Here is a 20,911-nt window from a genome sequence, read left to right as displayed (position 1 = left end):
ATTGTGCACCCGAGTGCTCTCTTTCTGTGCCTTTTGCTGAATGGATGCCATCAATCTTTCCGTACTGCACTCTAGGGAGAGGGAGGTTACTAAGTTTCTCCAACGTGCAGTTTTCTCCTGTTATTGTCCCAGTAGCTCACTGTCTCAGTGACTCCCAGTAGACTTACCACATTGATCCCTGCACATCATTAGCCGGCTTACTCTAAAGCCACTTTACCAGGAACCCTCACTTATAACCCTCATCAGAGTAACTGAAAACTACTTGAGCAATAATTGTGAACTAGTTTTTATGGATTTTGTGTTTATTCATGAGATTTTACCCTGCCCGTAATCCTATCATGTTTGTTAAACTATTATACAATGTGGTTAACCTCTTACACTTTTTAAACAAATGAGGCGTACGTCATTTCAGAACTGAACTTAATTAGCTATCTGCAATATGAGTTTGTAGCTGTGGCCCACCATATTGTGTCCATGTCACTTGGGGGCTATTGCGTCAGAGAGACAGCTATTGATCTGTCCTAACAAGATTATACATGATTAGAAATGCATCAGTTTGCAAGAGTATATTGGCTTTAGTATCTCCTTGGGATTATTTCACCAGTTAATTTTGGGAATCCAATTTTTCGAGGGCGAATACTTACTTTTATTGCATGTTTTTAATTGCATAACAAGGATTTTATTTTAACTATGAAAATAGGTGTTGCCATTTACAGCAGCAGAACCCAAAAGCAAAGATTTAAAGCTTTTTTGTTCTCATCAACAGGAACCCTTCACCACGTTTTTCCTGAACTTCCAAGGAGGGAAGTTTGACCACGCTGACCGCACCTTCTCCTCAGTGTCCCGCGCCTGGAGGAACTGCCAGAGAGACACGTCTGATGTTAAGGTACTGCACACGCATAATGTGAAAAATACTTTCCTGGTTGACTTGTAAGAAGGTTAGAAGTTAGACGAGATAAAGGACCGAGCCCTCCGGGAGAATAAATCCCCATCCAGCATCTTTACAGACAAAGAAGAAAAAGGTTTCAAAAGAGTAATGTCCAGTCACCTCCAATCATTGTCCCCATGCAATGAAAGCTTCCTGGTCTTCTGATCAAAGCGTTGGACTAATCCTCATCTGTCCCAGCCGTCTGTCTCAGATTCAGCCAACTATAGCCTGGACTTGAATCCCTGCCCACTGGGCCCCCAAAACTCTGCTGAGCTGTTGGATCTGCCCTTGCAACAGCTCAGGTCATTCTCATACTGAAGGCCTTCATACCCCCGGTGCACACTTTAACTGCACTCCTAAAACATTTACGACTACAGTCAGACATTCTGTGTCAAAGCTGGGTTTTGCTTGGTCTCCTGGCACTGGGTCACTGGATGGGGGAACAGCGGTGGTGTTGGGGGGGTTTTGACGCTTGATTGCGTTTACCACCCCCCCTCACATCCCGCTGATAAAACATATGGATTGTGTTACGACGTAGCTGGCCGATGCTTGATTGCGAAAGCCCAACAAGAGCCCTCGTTTGCTCTCTCAGTCTAGACCTGTCAATGTGGATCACACTGTGAGAGCTCAACCTCAGATCAAAATAAAGGGAAATCTGGACCACATCACTTTGTTTCCATGTCCTGTTTGAATTTTTTGCATATTTTGAATGAGAGTCCGTCGACTTTATCCACTCGGACGCACACATTCATGTTCAGGCAAAAGAGGAATTAGGGACGAGATGTATCAATTTAGTATGCTAAGTACACCATTTAGCTTTAGCATTTGAGCCATTGATAGCAACCCTCTGTCCCTGCCAGAGGGCAAAAAGCCCCAGTGTTTTCATACCCCACTAGTAAAGAAGGAGTGATAATAGGTTACAACACCCAGATTCAATGTGTCTCTAGCCTGGGTGACGCTAGCATGACCTCCAGTCCCCAATCCCCTGACCCCTAGCTTCAGCCCTGAAGGCATCAGAGGGGGAAAGGGAAGAGCAGAGGGGTTAGAGGTAGCAACAGTGGAAGTGTAGCAGAGGAGCCCAGAGGCCAGAGCCCCTTCCAGTGACCCATGACAGGACAGGATTGGGGATCAGAGGGGCTGGCCTCTGACCAGGCCGGAGCAAAGGGGCCACTGCACATAATGGGCCATGCAAGGCAGGCTTGAGTGTTGGGGAGCAAAGCCCTCAAGGTTTTGTGTGTGTGTGTGTGTGTGTGTGTGTGTGTGTGTGTGTGTGTGTGTGTGTGTGTGTGTGTGTGTGTGTGTGTGTGTGTGTGTGTGTGTGTGTGTGTGTGTGTGTGTGTGTGTGTGTGTGTGTGTGTGTGTGTGTGTGTGTGTGTGTGTGTGTGTGTGTGTGTGTGTGTGTGTGTCCTGCCACCTCCAGCTCAAATTTACAGCAGGCTGCAGCCAGTGAACCTGGGTGAGCTGGAGGCCTCGTTAAGAGGTTGACCTTTTAGTTTTAGGTCAGGTTTTGTGGAGTGAAGAGATTTCAGAAGTGAGGAAGTGCTGTGTTGTTTTAAACCTGTGTGTTTGCTTGCTCATTTGATTGGATGTTTTCACCCCATTGATGAGAGGTGAATGTATTGTGCAGCTTATATATAAAAAGAAAAAGGTTATTGTTTGAGCATATACGTGGAGATCAAGTTGCATGAGACCAGGCTCTTGAAAATATATATATTTTAAATGCTTAAACCTGCTACTGGGGCTGAAGTTGTATTATTTGTATGCTGCCATGCTGTCATCATTGCTGCTCGCCTGACAGACTAGAGCATGACAGCTTGATTTCTGAGTTGGTTTGTTCATCTCTGATGTCGGACTGTCAACATGTTTGTATCTTTCTCTCCTTCTCCTCTTCTCTCGAGAACACCAGTCAAACGTTTCAATAAGGCTATATTTTGAAACTACATCAATTGACTAATCATACTATGAAATATGACAAGATATAAGTGTTTTATTAAACTAGAAATTGCTACTATTCTGCTTTGACTATGACATTTGTTCCCCAATGTAGTGAAGAATGACAGCATGCTTTTTGTTTGCGTACATATTGAGACGATAGGAAAACACTTTAACACACACAATTTACCGCAAGATGTTCATTTTAAACTTTATTCTTTTTTTTTACTATTTACATGACGCAGCCATCCTTGTGTTTCATAATCAGTGAGACATGCCCACAATAACACTTTACCGTTAGGGCCTGGAGGGCTGTATGGATTTATCTAAATGTTTTTAAGCTCAAAGTCAGTCTTAATGTTTACACTCATTGCGGTAAGTTCTGCTTTGTTAAGATCGACGAATGGCTAAACATTTGGGGTTACATCTCATGTCATAACTGCAATTCTCTTCAGTTTGAAAATACTTTGTGTTGTTTGGAACAGTCAAATAAAATCATCATATTTCGGAAAGAATTTGGCTGACTTTTCTGTTGATGAGGGAAGATGGGAGGGGGGGGACTTTATCTGCTGCTTTGATACAGACAAAGCAAACGAGTACTGAGTGATGAAAAAACACAACCAAATGCACGCTCAGATTAGGGCTGCAGGATATATCGGCTATGTACGATATATCGATATAATTTCCAAGGGGATACAAGATTTGACAATATCGTTTATATCGATATATGCGTTAAAATGGTCAGTTTCGCCTCAAGCGTCTGTGTTTGCCTTGGGAGACTGTGAGCGCGACCGCGACCCTCCCACTCTGTCGTTCCGAACGTGCCGTGTGCAAAGACGCGTCTTTCCCGCCCCCGCCACCCCCTCACAACAAATCAAGCATGGAGGATCCCGATAAAAAAAACGAGACGGCGGAGCGAGAAAAAAGTACATTTGCGCACCAGCAACCAGTTCCCCTTCTGAAAGGGTTTTCAGTTGCAGCGGCAACATTGTCAACTGTCACAGGGCATCCCTGAAGCCTGAGGCGGTTGATAGACTAGTTTTCCTTGCACAAAACCTGTAAAATATAGGAGCACTGCAAATGAGAAAAGTTTTTTTGGCCTGTTCTGTTGGTAATTTTGTTCTGTTTACATTCTTGTTCTTTGCACAGCTGTAGGAGAAGAAAAATCTTAACCCTTTTCATTTAATTAAAACTATTTAATATATTTGTTATTTCACACAATGTTAGATGTTGGCACCACTTAATTTGTCAAAGAGATTTAAAGATTTTATTTATTTTGTTAAGAAGCATAAAAACTGTTCTCTTCATGTGTTCATTCAATGTACCTTTTTTGCACTTGGCACATGTGCCAGCCAGAGTTCCATGTTCCATTCTGGTGAAAATGACTATACAAAATCACATGTTGATATATGTTGCAGTCATACTGATCTGTGTTTTATTAAAAGTGCTTGCAACGTCTCACATGTGGCTTTTGACTTAAAAAAAAAACATCTAACCCACTCTATCGAAAATATCGAGATATATATCGTATATCGCCATTCAGCCAAAAAATATCGGGATATCATATTTTGCCCATATCGTGCAGCCCTAGCTCAGACGTTTTTTGACATCTTCTATAGATGTCAAAAAATGCGGACAGCAAACGAGCGATCAGAAATGCATTACCATAAATATTTGTCCAATTTGAAAAACTCATCTGTTTAACCATCGTTAAGAGTCACACACAAAGCAATCCGTAAATCATTTCTGAACTGGATTCATACAGGGATTGCCCCTCCGTTTTTTCTATAATTTATACTTGGACTACGACTAACTTCTTCAGCTCTCCTTAATACTCATATATTGACATATTCAAATCACACCTTTCTAAATTTTGACCCCTTTATGAAGGCTGGTTGGGGATTTCTCTGAGCCTCCTGTAGTTTCAGAAGCATCCTTCAGTCAGCATAATCATTTTACCCATAATTAGGGCCGTGTCAGCTATTTAGGGTAACTTTTAAAATGGTAACACTGTTGATGTCATCACTAATAAGCCATTGTGTAAGTTTAAATGTATCTCTGTGCTTTATCCGTGCAGGAGCTGATCCCAGAGTTCTACTACCTCCCCGAGATGTTTGTCAATGCTAACAGCTACAACCTGGGAGTGATGGAGGACAGAACCGTAGTCTCTGATGTGGAGCTGCCACCTTGGGCCAAGAGCCCAGAGGAGTTTGTACGCATCAATCGCCTGGTAAGAAGCATGGACAGAAGCTCTACATTCATGCACAATCTATAAGAAGGGTTGTTATAGTCGAGATGGTCATTATTTGTCTTTACTTTAAGTCGCTGATACACATTGTAAATACACAAACACACAGACATTTCTACCTCTGCCTCATATGTCACATAACCCAGACCAACTGAAGTCTTGCCAGAGGTTTCGGCCCCTCCCGTTTTAGCTGCAAATGCTAATTCAAAGAGACAGTGTTATTTCCTGATGGTCTCACAGTTCTTCCTGTTACCTGAGCCTCCCGCTCCTCCGACATGCCCCGGCTCTCAGATTGCCTATTGGCAAAGTGATCCAACATCACCTCACCTTCTATCCCTATCCACCTCGCCATCTCTCTTTCTGTGTTTGCTCCGTCCACACACATCTGGTGCACGTTTGTGTGTGTGTGTGTGTGTGTGTGTGTGTGTGTGTGTGTGTGTGTGTGTGTGTGTGTGTGTGTGTGTGTGTGTGTGTGTGTGTGTGTGTGTGTGTGTGTGTGTGTGTGTGTGTGTGATTGCAACGGTGTTTGTGTGCAGAGAGATGATGCAGTATCTCGTTTCTGATCTCCCCTTCCCCAACCCTTCAGCCCAAAACAGAAACATTCATTATACATGCAATCTCGGATGTTGTTAGACTTGCTGTCATATTTTCATTGTAGATGTTCTCTCCTCTTCCAAACACACACACACTCACACACATACTTGCACACACACACACATTTGGCTGTAAAACTAAGGTAACTCTTTGGATCAGATAACCTTGCTCAGCTCTAGAAAGTCAAATAAACACTAGATAGATGTATTATTTCTGTTGTTGTTGCTGGAATAGTTTATCATTGTTTTTTTTTTTTTTTAATTTAATATGAGTTTTACTGATACTAAAAGGCCACGCTGTCCTTGTCAAATGTGTTTTTTATGCATAGACAGGGTCAAATTCAAGACGAAAATAAGAATGTACAGAACCAAATCATAGGTCAAATAAGTTTGCCTGTATTTTTGTTGCTTTAAAAGTCCTCAGTCTGTGAATTTTTAAACCGTTAACGGGCCACATTCCCTCTAAGGAAAATGTTTGGGGTAAAAAAAAAAAGCAGCTTTCTGTGTGATGTGTGCCCACAGTAGTAATGGGTGCTGATGAGGCTGGGTGTGCTCTGTGACCTGTGTAGTCTTGTGGTTGGGTCTGTTAACCAGCCTGCTGATATGACCAGGCCCCTATCATTAATCACACACTTCTCCCTCTTTGGCTGTCAGCATGCTCTAGGCCAAGGTGGATGTATCGCGGGGAAGCTGGTTGTGGAGGTGGCATGATGTTTTCCAGTGTTATTTGAACTTCATTTGTACTAAAGAAGGAAAAGAAGTTTTGTCATGTAGGGCTGAAACAATTAGTCGGTCTATTGTTCAAGGATTTTTTTTTTTTTTTAAATGCCTTAGTATACACCTTCTTATATATGAAATTATGCTGCGTTGTAATTTTAATACCTGTGTGTTTTGGACTGTCGGTCAGAAAGAAATCATGTTGGGCATTTTCAAAATGTTCAGACATTTAATAGACTAAATGAATAGATTGATTAGTAAAATAATGAAGAGATTTATTGATGTTTGCAGCCCTAACATGTTTTCATTGTTTAACTGTTCCACTGTTTTTGTCCATATTATTTTGCATTGATTTTACATCTTAAAATACTGCTCTCCTGAGTAAATATTGTTTAATATACAGAAGTAGAACATTACAATATTTGTAATTTGGATATTATTATTGAACACACTAATAATCAGTCAGAGCAGTAACACTGGAGAAGCCGACTTAAAAGCCTCTGTGTGTTAATGTGCTTTGTGCTCCTTGCATGCACAAAGCGGCTTTTCATTGCCAGTTTAAGTGCTGCAGTCTCATCTACCTCTGCTCCCTCAATTTCCTCTGGTCCTTTCCTTTGTGCCCAATTTAGCACTGCGGAGGCAATTTAGACTTATCCAAATGGTCTACGCTCATGCACAGCTACCTGCTAGTTACTGCTCTCAGGCTGATACGTTTTCAGTCTGCAGTTTTCTTTCTCTACTGTGTGCGAATTGAGATATTGATCCAGCGTGCAGCCGAGCCCAGCGGGCAGGTGTTGGTGCACAGAAACGTAACAAGCTTTGTAAAAAAAAAAAGATTTCTCTGGGGTTTCATAAGGGGACTGTTAATATCTGCTTCGTAACAACATAAACACATACTGTAAAATTGTTGATCAATTAACTTTAGGTAGTATTACATAGGGAAATTACTCGTCACATAACACTGATCCATTCCTGCAAGACTGATGCTCCACTTGGAATTACATTTGTCTTTAAAAGGCCCTCTCGTACAGTAGTTTAAAACATTTACAGAACGAATCTGAGAGACCGAGTACAAGAGGCTGGACAGGAAGAATAAAGGATAAAATGGGCCAAGGAGGAGGTAGAGGGAGGGATGTGTGGGTGGACAGGTCTCTGGTCGTGACAGATAGCTGGCATTAGAGGGTGTCAGCTGGCAACTGTGGTTCTGTTGGGAGAGAGATGAGCCTGGTGGAGAAGAGAGAGGAATACTGAAGGAGTTAATGGGCTGTTTGGCTCTCTTTAGCTTGTCTGCCGCTAATGGCCTCGCAACACACGGATAGACAGCAGGAGAGAACACGCAAACACACGCTCACCAACACACACATGCCTGCTGTCTCCGCTCTGGTTATGAGCCCTAGATGATTAACAGCTAATTAGGGCCCAATCTGGAAAAGGCCATTAAAAGCCTCTCACAGTAAAGGATTGTGCCGCTGTGCAAAACGGCAGCTTGTTTTTGTTGTTGTGAGTGAGAGTTGCATCGTTGGGAATGAAAAAAAAATCCAGCAAAATATATTGCTCTGGTGTTGGAAGTGTTATAGTTCATCACTAATGTTTAGTAATAACTGCAAGTGTGTGCCTACACAGATTGTTGTTTGATCTCTGGCTTACACAACACTGGAGGCTCAAAGGCTCCGGTTCAGTCGAAAACCGGGACTTTGACGTGTTTAGGAATGGTTGGATTTTAGACAGACTTACTGGAGACAAAGCACCTTTGCATCTTAAGTCAAGCATGTGTCTTCACTACACTAAAGTGCCTACAGTATACTTAAATGCTTGCTTGTAAAGGCACACTTCTTGACCCCACACAAACACACATACACGCAGAGACATGGGGTCTTGAGGCGGCATGCCACAGAGATCAGGGGCTGCTTGTTGTTTCTACCAGTAGGTCGAAAGAGAGGTTAAGAACTTGATCCCTCCTCCGTCAGATAACTACATGTCTCTGGGCACTGTCAGCCTCTCTGACATTCCACTATATATGAGCACATCTCTCCTCTCCGGTCTGCTAACCATTAGAGCCATAGCAGGTGATCGTGTGTATATGCTTGTGTGTGTATTTGTGTGCACATCAATGTTTATATGTGCTGTCATGTGTCTTGGATTCACTGTAGCTACTGATATGTAGCAGCCTGAACCACTGTCTGCTATAGGAGCCATCTCCTGGTGCAACGGATCATAAAACTCACGGATTGTATCATGAGTCAGCACAAAAGAAAAAAGGGAGGAAATATAAATTTGAAAGATAACTAATTTATGATCGATATTGGCAGATACAGATCCCTTAGTTGTTTGATTATAACAGCTGGTCTACAAGGCTCCAGACTGCCATGATCCGTACAGATCATGGATCAACATCGGTCTGTTACACCACTACAAATAGTCTAATGGTTGACAGAGTTTAGAGACTGTGATCTACAGATTAAAGCAGAATCTGATTAAAGCCAGAATCTCTAAAATGACATTGGTTTAACTATAAAGCGTTGGTTATCTACATTTGCATATCTAACGTTGTCATTTATTTGAAATTGATCACCAAGATTTGAATATTTGTAATCTTAATATAGATCTTGATCATTAACTGACCATTATGGGTGCTGAGTGTCATGTTAGTGCCGCCGTTTTTATGCATCTTTTTCCAAGGCAACAGATATCTGTGGAGGGTGGGGTGCAATCACCATCTAACCCATTTGAGCTCTACAGGGTCCGTTTGCTGCTCCATAGTTCACATGTTTTGTTCCCTTCCGTCATCTGTGCTCTTGTAGTGCTGCTGATGGACCTGCAAACCACACACATGGGAAAAGCGGGCAGCACATTACTTTCGGCCTTTTTCCCCCACATAAAGCAACTGCTCACTCAAAGCAGTGACAGAGGCATCAGTTAAACTGCCCTCACAGAACGAGCGAGAGTCTCTGCTCCTGTTGAATGGGCAAAGCCAGTTGAGTGATTGGTCAGAAGTTGATGGGTTGAGGGTTGACCACAGGTCAAAGCCACATGTGGTAACCCCTTACTGTAAGTGCCCAACACATCTCTGCTCTATGGATGTTGGGCACCAAAATAAATTGTGTGTTAGTTATGTGATTCTCTCAAAGTAATCCTTCGAACCATTATGTGGTCATTATTACAGGATTGGATATCTGTACTGTGCCTTAAGCAACCGTGATTAAAGTATGTTATGCATGCATGGGATGTGCAAATTACCATGTGCCTGGAATAACCGTGAAGACAGGTGTCACATGTTACTTTCCTAGATTACCAATTGCAATACGGATTCTTCTAAAAATTTCAATTGTGGCTGCATCCGTACCTTTCCTGCATTGCAAAAATGGAAAGGGTCCTCGGACATGATGTACAAATAAATGTAAACCGACTCCTCTAAACTTAAGTATAACCTTTGTGACTAATTAATGACTCTGTAATTACTGAAGCTACAAAACAATTTAAGCTGACCATAGTGATCATTTTAAAAGATGGAGACTTGCCTTATATCAGACGGAGTTTTCAACTTGTTTCACTCAGTCCACTCTGACTCAGTGGAGTGGGCGGATTCAAAGTTCTTCACCCAGGCAAGAAGGAGCCCTGGTCCACTGCATGACTCATGAACAGTTTTTTTGTCATTGTTTGTCAAATGTAATTTTGAAACCCAAATTTCAAGCAATGCTCTACCGCTCCCACTGAGAATCAACACTCGTTTTCAGTCTTTGCCGCTCATAGCGAGTTTCTGCTCCATTGTTTTGCTCCAAAAGTATTTTTGTAGTGGTCAGACACGACACCCCCTCACCCCACAACCCCTAAAATGTAAAAACATGGAATCATGGGCAGCCATTTCTAGAAAACACAGAAACGCATACTGCTGTTTTCAAACTGCTTTGCAAATAATGTTGGAGATCTGATTTTAAAAAGTTAGTTGTTAAGGATGTTGATTTTCTGAGAGTCCACGCAGACCCAGGTTATTTTTTCAGAGGGAATACCTTGTAAGTAACCATTTTAGGAAACAAAGAACAAGAAATGGCATCTTGTTCTGTGTTTTTTTTTTTTTTATTTTTTTTATTTAATTGTTTTTCTAGCCTTTAGAATAACACAGTTATGTGTTTTTTTGCTATAACTCTTTGTTCTCTTCTGCGTCTTAGTGGTCGGATTTTCCTCATGCAGCTTTAAACTTAAGACGGAAGTTCTCTCTGAATATAGTTTGCTAATTTTGACGTTGAACGATGATGGCGATCTGTTTCATGGAGCCTCCCCCTTGATCTTACAGCTGTTAATGTGGTCACCCCACAGTAATCTCGCCTGCAGAGGTAAACATCTCCTGCTCAGCGCTAACAGACAAATGTCATATTAATATGAGCCAAATCACCTTTACCCCCCCAACCCCATTTACTCACACTATCAGCGTCTTTGATAGTCCCTTTTTTCTGAAGTTTGTCAGTTTTATTTGCTGACAGCTGTTCACACTTACAGAAACTATGTCATCATGGCAGACAAGTCCATTATAATACCAGTGTATGATCAAGGAAGATGAAAAGGGATGCTTGGGGTGTTATTTGCATTGAAAACTGAATGTCATTAAGATAAATTGTCCAGTGGCTGTCTAAAATCTGAGAGTCCCACTTCTTTTTTCACACAAGACACACAGCAAGGCATGATAGCTCCCCAGCTCAGACCACCAGCTACACAAAGTCAAAGATCATTTGCTGTTTACATTCACCTCTCATCCGCACCACACTCTGTGATCAGACAGCCGCTGGGACGCACATTACGCCGTTCCCACCAGCCTCCACATCTTATCCTCACAGGAACCCCCTCGGGATCCATGTGTGAGCTGAGGTAAACCACTGCGAGGACCAGTCACTAACCACTAAGATATACTTACGCACTTGTGAATGACTGAGTGAGTGAAAATCTTAACGTCTAGCCCAGTATGGCCCCATGTAACAGAACACAGTTTACCATGTTAGCCTAGCCCTAATCTATTCCCCTGGTGTCTCCTCTGTACAGCCTTGTTGTTGGATGGGAACTAGCACGTGGGGTAAGAGAGGGGGGGGGTTATCTGGTTAATGTCAGACAGCGCTCACTGTAGGGGTATTGTCATGCATAAGGACAGACATGTTTACTGTGCGCTCAGTGTTTTACGAGCTGTCCCCCCTTCGTCTCTGCCTCCCCCTCCTCTTCTTCGTCCTCCTCTTCGATGACGTAATGGAGGAGGCCGATGAGAGCCTGAGAAATGGGATGATCTACTGCTGCTGACACACTCACTCACTAATGTTGTCCTTCTCCCTTTTCCTGCACTCCTCCACTCTCTTATTTCGTTCCTCCCAAAGTCTGCTGAGATGCTTTTCTTTTTTTTTTTGCAGTATTTGTCTGTTTTCTTACTCCTTCATTCCAGCACTGGTTGTGTGTTGCTATATTTAAACAGTTGTCTTTGCTCTCTGCCGTGGCCCAAGCTAATGTGAACAGTCCAGCATTTGCAGCAAGTGTTTAAAATATATTTTTGCAATCAGACACAGAAGCACACACAATAAATAACCCTCTATCATAAAGCGTGTAACTGCAAGAAGATGTCCTACCAATGGCGACATGGTAGAAAAATCATTATCAAAGCAATTGTTAGATGTCTTCTGATAACGATATCATAATAATAAAGATGTTTGCAAAATCAAAAAAATGATCGATTAGAAAGCCATTAAACAGGTTCCAGTGTGCATCAAACTCTTCATACTGAATGCTTGAAATTAGACTTTATAAACGAATAACTTTTAGTAACAGCTGGTTTAGAATAATATTTAAAATAGGAAGTTAATTAATGATGATATTAAGTTATTGCTTAGCCCTACAAGACATTACATTACTTAATTAACCGTAGTCTATATTTGTGTTCAAATTGCGTAAAACTATTATTTGTGATATAAGTGACATTATAAGGGCTGTAAATGAGGATTATATTTATTTTTTAATTTAAAACAAGTTTATTTAAAACTATTTTATTCATAGTTTGTGGCATCAGTAAAAAAAATATTATATATATTATAATATCCAAGAGCACAAGGGGACATGATCAAATGTATTGCTTTTGATGATCAGTCCAAAACCCCAAATACTCAAATCTACATGTGAGACCAAGAAAAGCAGTGAATTCTCGCATTTGACAATCTGCCATGAAACCATCAAATCTTTGGCTTTTTTACTTGTTGCTCATTGTTGTTATGTTACATTGCTTATTTATTTGGGATGCATTTACCTTTAAGTGTCAGGCGTACCTCCTTCTGTTCCATATAAACACACAGACCAAAAAGCTGCAGCTTCAAATAACCAAACAACCTAATAACCTCTCTTTGAAAGGGTTACTACACTCAAGCTGATCAGTTGAGCCATTCATCCTAATCATCTCCACTCTGTGTTGAGAGGCCTCCACACGTTCAGAGAGATGGAGGGACCATCCAGTCCTCCAACAGACTCTTTAATCGTCTGAGACAACTACGTTCCTCTCAACAGCTATCCAAATATTCCCTCATTCAGCGCGCTCAGAAGCCTTCCTCAGTGGCCCTGTGTTTAATCAGCTCCGACTGTTGACTTAGCTTTTGCTCACTTCATCCTATTGTGGATGCGTCTCATGGCACTGGTGATGTATTTGCTAGCTTGTTAGCCTCTCTGTATGGAGGCGGACGGATGGTTGGACTCTCTGCAGGTGCTTGTTAGCCGCTGTTGAGATTTTAGTAGACGGTTGTGAAATAGCGTTGTTCTCATTGTAGTTGTTTTCTAATCATTTTTGTCAGTCAAAATATTTTTCTTTCAAATATATTTCAAATATTACATTTAAGGCTTTGTAATGACTTTTATATATTATCATTATGCTTTGCATCATATTGTTTTTCGTGATCAAGCATTAACTAAAAACTACAAAGAGAAGACAACAACCACACCATTACTGCCTTCTGACTTTGAGTCAGCACCATTTCATCCATTTACTTCTCAATCAGTATTGTTTACTCCATTGTCGGTGCTGTAAATTGGACCACTTTCGCAGTCTACACTACACCATTTGTCTGACTAAGACCAAATCCACCATGACATGTTTGTTTTGGGGAGATACTTTCCCAATCACTGCTCATTCTGCTTTCTTTTCACCCCATAACATGATATTCTTGCTTTTCAAGTGGGTGAGAGTCAGGGTTAGTTTCAGGTTCCACTTGCCAGCGAGTGCCTCTGTTGACCCATAGCCAGAACTCTCACAGTTGTGACCTATCTAATTAGTAGAGCAGGAAAGAGAGGGGGTGGGGGGGGGACTGAAGTAACGCACACAACCCATCTGGGGTTTTTGGGTGTGTGTGAATATGGGAATAAAGGAAATGGTTTGTTAGCTGTGCGGCTGCTCCAAGGCTCTCGTTCCTTACGTCACCCGTTGCTTTTTTTCCCCTCTTCCATGTTGGGGGGCCCCTCTCCCCTGGCTGGCAACAGGCTTCCTCTGCCTGCTTCAAAATGACAATCGGCTTCTCATTTACAGCGAGCTAATAAGCCCTTTAATCAGAGTTCTTGTCAACCTCAGGGCAAGGCAGCTCCAGAGGAGTTGATCCAAAGGATCAGATGACTGGAAGAAAGAGCATGGAGGGGGGGAAAAAACAGAGCAGCACTTAGAGTGGGAGAATAAGTAGAAGGGAAAAAGAAAGGGGGCTGTTGAACTTGGAGGAAGAAAAGAGAATCGAAACAAGCGATAATAAACTTGTGTTATGGTAAGAAGAAAAGACTGGCTTCCGCTAAGGTTGATGATGTTTGTTGTACTTGGAAACACACAGATTAGATGGGATTTAATGAAACGCACAATAACAATACAATAAGACTCAATAAAACGTACTGATTCTGTGGTTCAGCAGCGAAGCTTCCCGTGTAAAAAAATGTGTGATGTTTCACTGACAAACACACTGGATCTGATTTTCAGGATGTTTTGATCAGCTTGTTCTTAAACAGTCGTTCTACTATATACAAACCTGACAAGTGTTTGCTTTATGCATCCGTAATCGATACAAAAGAAAACAGTCTGCCGCTGACAACACTCTGCATTCAACATGTGCATTCGATTACACCCCCACGCCACCGGTGACCCAGGCGCGGGCACATGCGTGTGCGCTCGCATCACCGTTGGCATGCAAATGAGGGGATTGATTTGTTAAGTGACATTTTAACATCCTTACGGACAGCTCTCTATAAGTCCTTAAAAGGGTTTTTTAGGGCCAATGAGGGAAGGAGGAGAGCATTCAGTGTCACCTCGTTAAAGCCAAAGTGAAATCCAGCTCAATCCAGACCATAAAGCTCACCGCAAACCACAGCGAGGCACAGAAACTCCTGCAAACCTGTAGCATGGAACGACACTTTTGCTTTTGAGGAAAGAAATCACTAAAAGAAGTACTAAGTGAAAAGTAAAAAAGAAAAAGGGATGAAAATAAATCGCAGCCACTTGCAAGCAGAAAGGGACTCCTGAGTAATCCTGCTTTAATGTCCACCAGCTGGTTAATTGCAATCATTTGGTTTCGCCGGTTTTGATGTCTCAAATAAGGATTCTTGAAGTCCTCAGTCTAGAGTAAGTCTCTCTCTAAAGGCTAACACATTGATAGACACATAGTCAAACTGTCATTCTTTGAGTGTTTTTGTTGGCGTTTTTTTTTAGGCTTTAAATTCTCACTCTTGCTTCAGATGTCTCAGAAAGGAAAGAATTAAAGTAATCTGAGACTTACACACAGAAAAGGCATGTTAATTATCGTAGCCCTGCAAACTGGCATGAGAGCAAAAATAAGCCTTTCATTGTAGAAGAGAAATTGGAGATATCAATTTGAATACTTGGGTGCTTTGAAGGGCAAAAAAAACGATTAAAGTAAAGGATTACAATTTCTTACATAGGAAAATTACAAATTATTGTTGCCACTGGAGACAAGTCACAGCACACAACAAAGGGGACTCCCCTATGCTTCAAAGGTGTACTTTGTCAAATCCTTAACAATAGAAATGTGGGATTCAAGTGACTTCTACCCCCTATGAGCATTTACATAAAGGCATGCTAAATTATTCATTAATTATCAGAGAGTCCCCTGTGGATGAGGATGACACATACACTGGCTACTAATTGGCCCATCAATAATCCTGCCTGGTTCTCCTGAAGTGGCACCAGATCCCACCTCAGGAATCCGCTATCTGCCCCAACCTTCTGCCACACTATTTCCACTGTGGGGCACTACAGAAAGTGACATTTCCACACCTGCTCACCTGGAATGTTGTTAATGGGTTGTCCGTACATGCTTGATTTCTGTCCTTTACTTGCTGCTTGTCCATCAAGTAGCATAAATACCTCACATGCAGGCTTCTAGGTCAAAAATAAATGTGATGTCACTGTGGATTGTTTTTTCAACACTCCACATTAGAATGATATTGTCTGCATTCGCAAAAATAATATGGTATTGTATTGTTAGCTAATAAAAAGTATACGGCTGGTGATGTTCTATATTTTAGTTTACCAAAAATGCCCAAAACTAACAATGTTCTAGTCGGTCTCTCAACTTGCCTACACTGTCTGTGACACTAAGCGTAAATCTCTCTCATTCCTTCTGAAGATGTTAGTCATTGAAAACAGATTTAGATAAAATAGGGCTATTTGTATGTTTGGTTTTGCTAGCAATACTATTGCTAGTCAATAAATGCCATTTTTTTGGCTTAATCTCACTGCTGCTGCGGCTATAAACCATTCAATCTGTGGTGTGTGAAGTCGTACGCAGTGTATTTGACAGAATTGGTGGTTCAGTGAGCCAAAAAGCCACCAAAATGTTTGAAAATATGGCTGTACTACACCTTTGGATAAAAATAAATGTGTTTGTGGTGGTGGTAGCATTTTGCGCCACTGAATGCTATCATGTCACATGATAGGAATCCAATGATGTAAAAAATATATATATATCAAATGAAGCACTCAATTGGTATCGATATCACTTTAAGGCTACTGGTATTGGCGCTGGTTTTGACATTTTTTAAACGATACCCAGCCCTAGCATTTGTGAGCTTGTGAGGACGGTGGCTCAAACTGAACTGCAATTCTCACATTCAGGGTAATAAAAGAACATGTCACACAGTGCTATGGTGTTGCTCACTGTTGTTTTTCTTTTATTGGAAAAAATGGAGGTGTTTGGCACAACAAATTGGATCAATTGGTTTTGGTGTTTCATTAGATTTTCTTGACAATTCGGTAAACGTAGACTATAACCAGATTTATTCTTAAAGACTATGCGAGCAGCAAACTTGCAATGTTTACTGTCGGGACTTCGCAATTGCAGCACATTCTTCAGCGATACATTCAAACTTTAATCAAAGGCCCAGAATATAGCTCTCCTTTTTACTTACATCCCAACCTGATTGTTTTCTGAGCGGTGAGCTAAAACATTTTTTAAAGAGCTTTGAAGAACCACGATCAAGGCAGTTTACTGTATCCCCACAGGCGGAGGCAGGTATTCTTTGAATCTCACAGATCCGCTGCGGTTAAACTCCTACACCTAGACTCACAGTCACAGAGAACTGCTGAGCCTTTTGTCTGACAGACCAAACAAATACAATAATACACAGTTATACACTCACACTGCCAACACAGCACACACTAATGCTTACGCTCTCACTTATTCTCTCTCTCCCTCTCCAAATGGTACATGCAAGTGATTTCCATAAAGGCGGGCCTCTTGAGAGGGAGCTGCAATAACATGGCTGCTCTTTGTTTCTCCATGCTGATTGACAGTAGATTGCAGTGCACATTAAATGCCCATCAGGCCTAGCTTTAGTTTTAGAAACAGGGGAGCAGGGCCTGTCAAAGGTCAATCCTAGCGCATAATGAACTGATCTATCTCTCTCTTTCTCGCTAACATACATACAAACACACGCACACACACACACGAACACACAGAATTGAACCCCTCTCAACCTGCTATTAAAGTGAGTTTGAATAAAGAGGGTTATAATGTTACATTAATAAAAAGCATTGCTTTATGACACAAGCCTTTAAACACTCTTAATTTTCTGAATTTGCTGATGCCAGCGGGACAGAACGACATAGAGTCTAAACTGTCTCAGACTCTAGGGGTGTTCTGTTTTATCTTAATACTAAATGTTGCCCCAGAGTGTCAGGTTGTCAAGTGAGTCACACAACGGGGAAAAGAGTAGACGGATCTCTCTCCATCTGCTAATTTTGTTAACTCTACAGCTCTCAGAGCAGTAATTGCATCTAAGTGGGGGAATGTCCAAAATACCAGTGTGTGTAATAACCATAAACTTACAGTGTACACTGAATAGATCTACTGTACACCTATAAATAACGCTTTAAACCAGACAGCCCAGTTACAGTAATAGTTGACTTTTTGTTGACAAATTACCAAAACAGTCCTTTCTATAATTCCTCAGAAAATTCTCTTAAATTTTAAATGTTGTTTTAGCTTTTGTAACTTGATGATTTTTGATACAGTGTTACAGAGCAACGCCTAGCCACTGACTCTGAACCACAGATTTACTTGGATGTACAACATTTTTGTAACTTTTCTTTTTACAATCAACACTTGAAATGATAAAGGCACTTGCAAATGACAAGGTAATACAAAATGTTAACCATACTATTGTGTTTCAGTTTACCTCTTTACTTAATATTTCATTAAACAGATTTTTTTCTTTTTACTATATGATCTTATAGGCTGATGGACAATTAACAATTCTATAAGTACGCCATAAAATGCCAATCGAAAGTAGATCAATACATTTATATTATCAGCGAGACGATGGATAGCCATCGACACAAATCAATAATGTTTTACAATAGCTTTCCACCCACATGTGCAAATAATTACACTCCTACATGGGGCTAAAGACATGTTGGTTGATAACAAAATTGTATTTTAGTGTAATTCTCAGCCCTAGTTGGTAAGTATGCATGCTTCCACACATTAAACCTGAAAACCTTTTAAAGCTTTGTCTGCTGTTTTCAAGGGACCAATGTTATGATTCCCATTCTTGTAATATCAGTTCAGATTATGGAATTTGTCAAGGCATCAAAAATTAAGTCCTTTCTCAAGTTGCAGTAAAAACATCATCATACCTCCAGAGCACACAGTCTTGTCTTTATACCAGCGCTTTCCTCTCTGATTGAAAGTTGTAATTAAGAGAGTCTGGAAGAATTAGATGCAGAATGAGCTGTCAGAAAGTCACATTTAAGTGAGGGATGCGTTCCTCTCTGCAGTAAAAATTTAAATGATATAAATTGCCATTTAAGTGTAGCGAGGGCTAATGTTTTGTCACAAATTAATGTGACACAAGGCAGCAATGACAATCAAGGGCTGCCTCATTCTAATTTGGTCGTGTTTAGAGGGCTTTTGTGAGGCGACAGCTTTACACAAATTAACACAATTGCCTGTTTTTACGAGGAAACCATAAATGTTTTTTCCCTCCTTTGCCGGCTAATGAGGAGAGAAAACGGCTTGTATCTCAGCGTTATGGCAATGCACAGACGTCTGCAGAAGAGCAACACGGTGCTCTTATCCGCCCACAAGCTGCAGAGAAAAGAACAAAGACAGAGGCTGAAATGGCTCCCTAATGAACTGCAAGAGTTCTCTAATGTTTTGATGTTCCCATATGATCAGATATGGATTTACTCTGCTTTTTGCTCATTATAGAAATCATTGGCAGATTCTGTCATAGGAGCAATTAGAAGGATATTCTGCTTTGGGCATTAGTGATAACTGCTGTGCAGTAATGGGATGAGGAACATGTAGCATTTGGTTATAGTATGGTGTGTTAATGATCTGGAGCTGCTGACATTTAAAATACTCCTAATTCCCTGTCCTCTCCTTCATTTACAGGCTCTGGAGAGCGAGTTTGTGTCCTGCCAGCTCCACCAGTGGATCGATCTGATCTTTGGCTACAAGCAGCAGGGACCTGAAGCCACCAGAGCCCTCAATGTTTTCTATTATCTGACCTATGAAGGTGCAGTCAACCTCAGCTCAATCAACGACCCAATGCTCAGAGAGGTAAGGCTTATACACAACTCAGTAATAATATATAGTACCTCATTAATGTAACACCTTTTGGAAAAAATGTTTACAGGGTGCTTTACACGGTAGAAACAATAAACATCAGAATCACGAAATTGTTAATCATAAAAACAGTAAGAGCAATAGCACTATTCATAAAACAATAATTAACTACAAGCAATACGACGTACAACATAGTAAAATATGAATAATTCAAATTTTTAAAAATTGTGAGCGAAGGCCGTGACTATGAAAGTGGATTTTGAGAAGCGTCTTGGATAAAGAGACGGTACATGCATAAAAGCACATACACATTTTAATACACATTGACTGTATGTACTGCTCGGCTCACTATTCCCTTGACAGATCATGCTGAGTAAGGGAAGAAACACCATATTACAATAAGTACACTTGAGCGTTAGCACTCTCAAATGGATGCTTAAACTGACTATATTACAAAAGCATCTGTCCATTCAGTTCATCTGTATTTCAGGGATAATTTTGATTCCATTAGCCATGTTAAATTGGTTGTAGAATGGCATGTAAGAGGTAAGCTAACAATATACTGGCAGGTACTGCTGAGCAAAGCCTTTTTCCCCTGTGTGATTCCTCTGAAAGCACTCCGCCAAGTGTTCCACTTTTACGCCTTAAAGCCTCCTCCTTGGCTTTCATTCATTATTCATCCACTTCACTTTGAACTGCGGCGCACACACAAGCTACGCTGACCTGCCGGAAAGCGACCACACAAAATAACAGTACTGAAAAGAGAAACACAGCTAGCTTGCCCACAGCCAAACACCGGCCTGACAACTTCACCAATCCGCTGCAAAAGGCAGCTAGCCAGCAGCAGGCCAATTGACCCTGCCCCCATCAGCCTCTTTGACGTCTAAGTTGTGTTGCCAAAGTAGCACACATCCTATTTTTACTCGCGTCAGAGTATAGTTTCAGCGCTTTATAAAGGGTTTCTCCTAAAGGATAATTACTGTTCATTGCAAATTGAGATCTGAAAACACACTAACATTGTTATCTTAATCAATTTTATTTTCAAAAAGTGCAACTTAAAGAATCTTACCGAGGTCTGATTGTCCGGTTGGTTGTGGGTTTTTTGCCCTACGAAAGGCATGATGGACAGAATAATCAAAACAAGTCATAATAAACCAGATTTATCCTTTTAAGCAGCAGTCCTCATAGCATTGAGGTCTAAATGGAGATGAGTTCAGAGTATATCAAGCGGCTGAGCAGCCTTTTGCCTCCACTGTTCTGCTGCCCTTCATGCTCAGTGACTGCAGCACCACGGACACCAGGGGTAGATCATTTATTTATCACCTCACCCACCCTAATTCCCATCCAGATGTGCTTTGGCCTTTAGCCACACAATCACTCACTCACACACATGCAGATTCATTACCATGGTGCTACGGTC

The 20,911-nt window shown here is 41.2% G+C and overlaps 1 protein-coding gene across 1 annotated transcript in view; it reads left to right on the top strand.

The window, feature by feature from the left end:
* The window catches only part of lrba (LPS responsive beige-like anchor protein), a 184,686-nt gene that overhangs the window by 140,391 nt on the left and 23,384 nt on the right, over positions 1-20,911 (top strand). The window contains 3 exon segments of the mRNA XM_054605069.1: positions 767-886; positions 4,938-5,090; positions 19,318-19,485. Of these exon segments, the coding sequence (XP_054461044.1) occupies positions 767-886; positions 4,938-5,090; positions 19,318-19,485 (441 nt within the window).

This window comes from Anoplopoma fimbria, chromosome 9 (genome assembly GCF_027596085.1).
Source record: "Anoplopoma fimbria isolate UVic2021 breed Golden Eagle Sablefish chromosome 9, Afim_UVic_2022, whole genome shotgun sequence".
Taxonomy (NCBI): Eukaryota; Metazoa; Chordata; class Actinopteri; order Perciformes; family Anoplopomatidae; genus Anoplopoma; species Anoplopoma fimbria.
The sequence above is the reverse complement of the archived record's forward strand: the minus strand, read 5'-3'. Positions and strand labels throughout refer to the sequence as shown.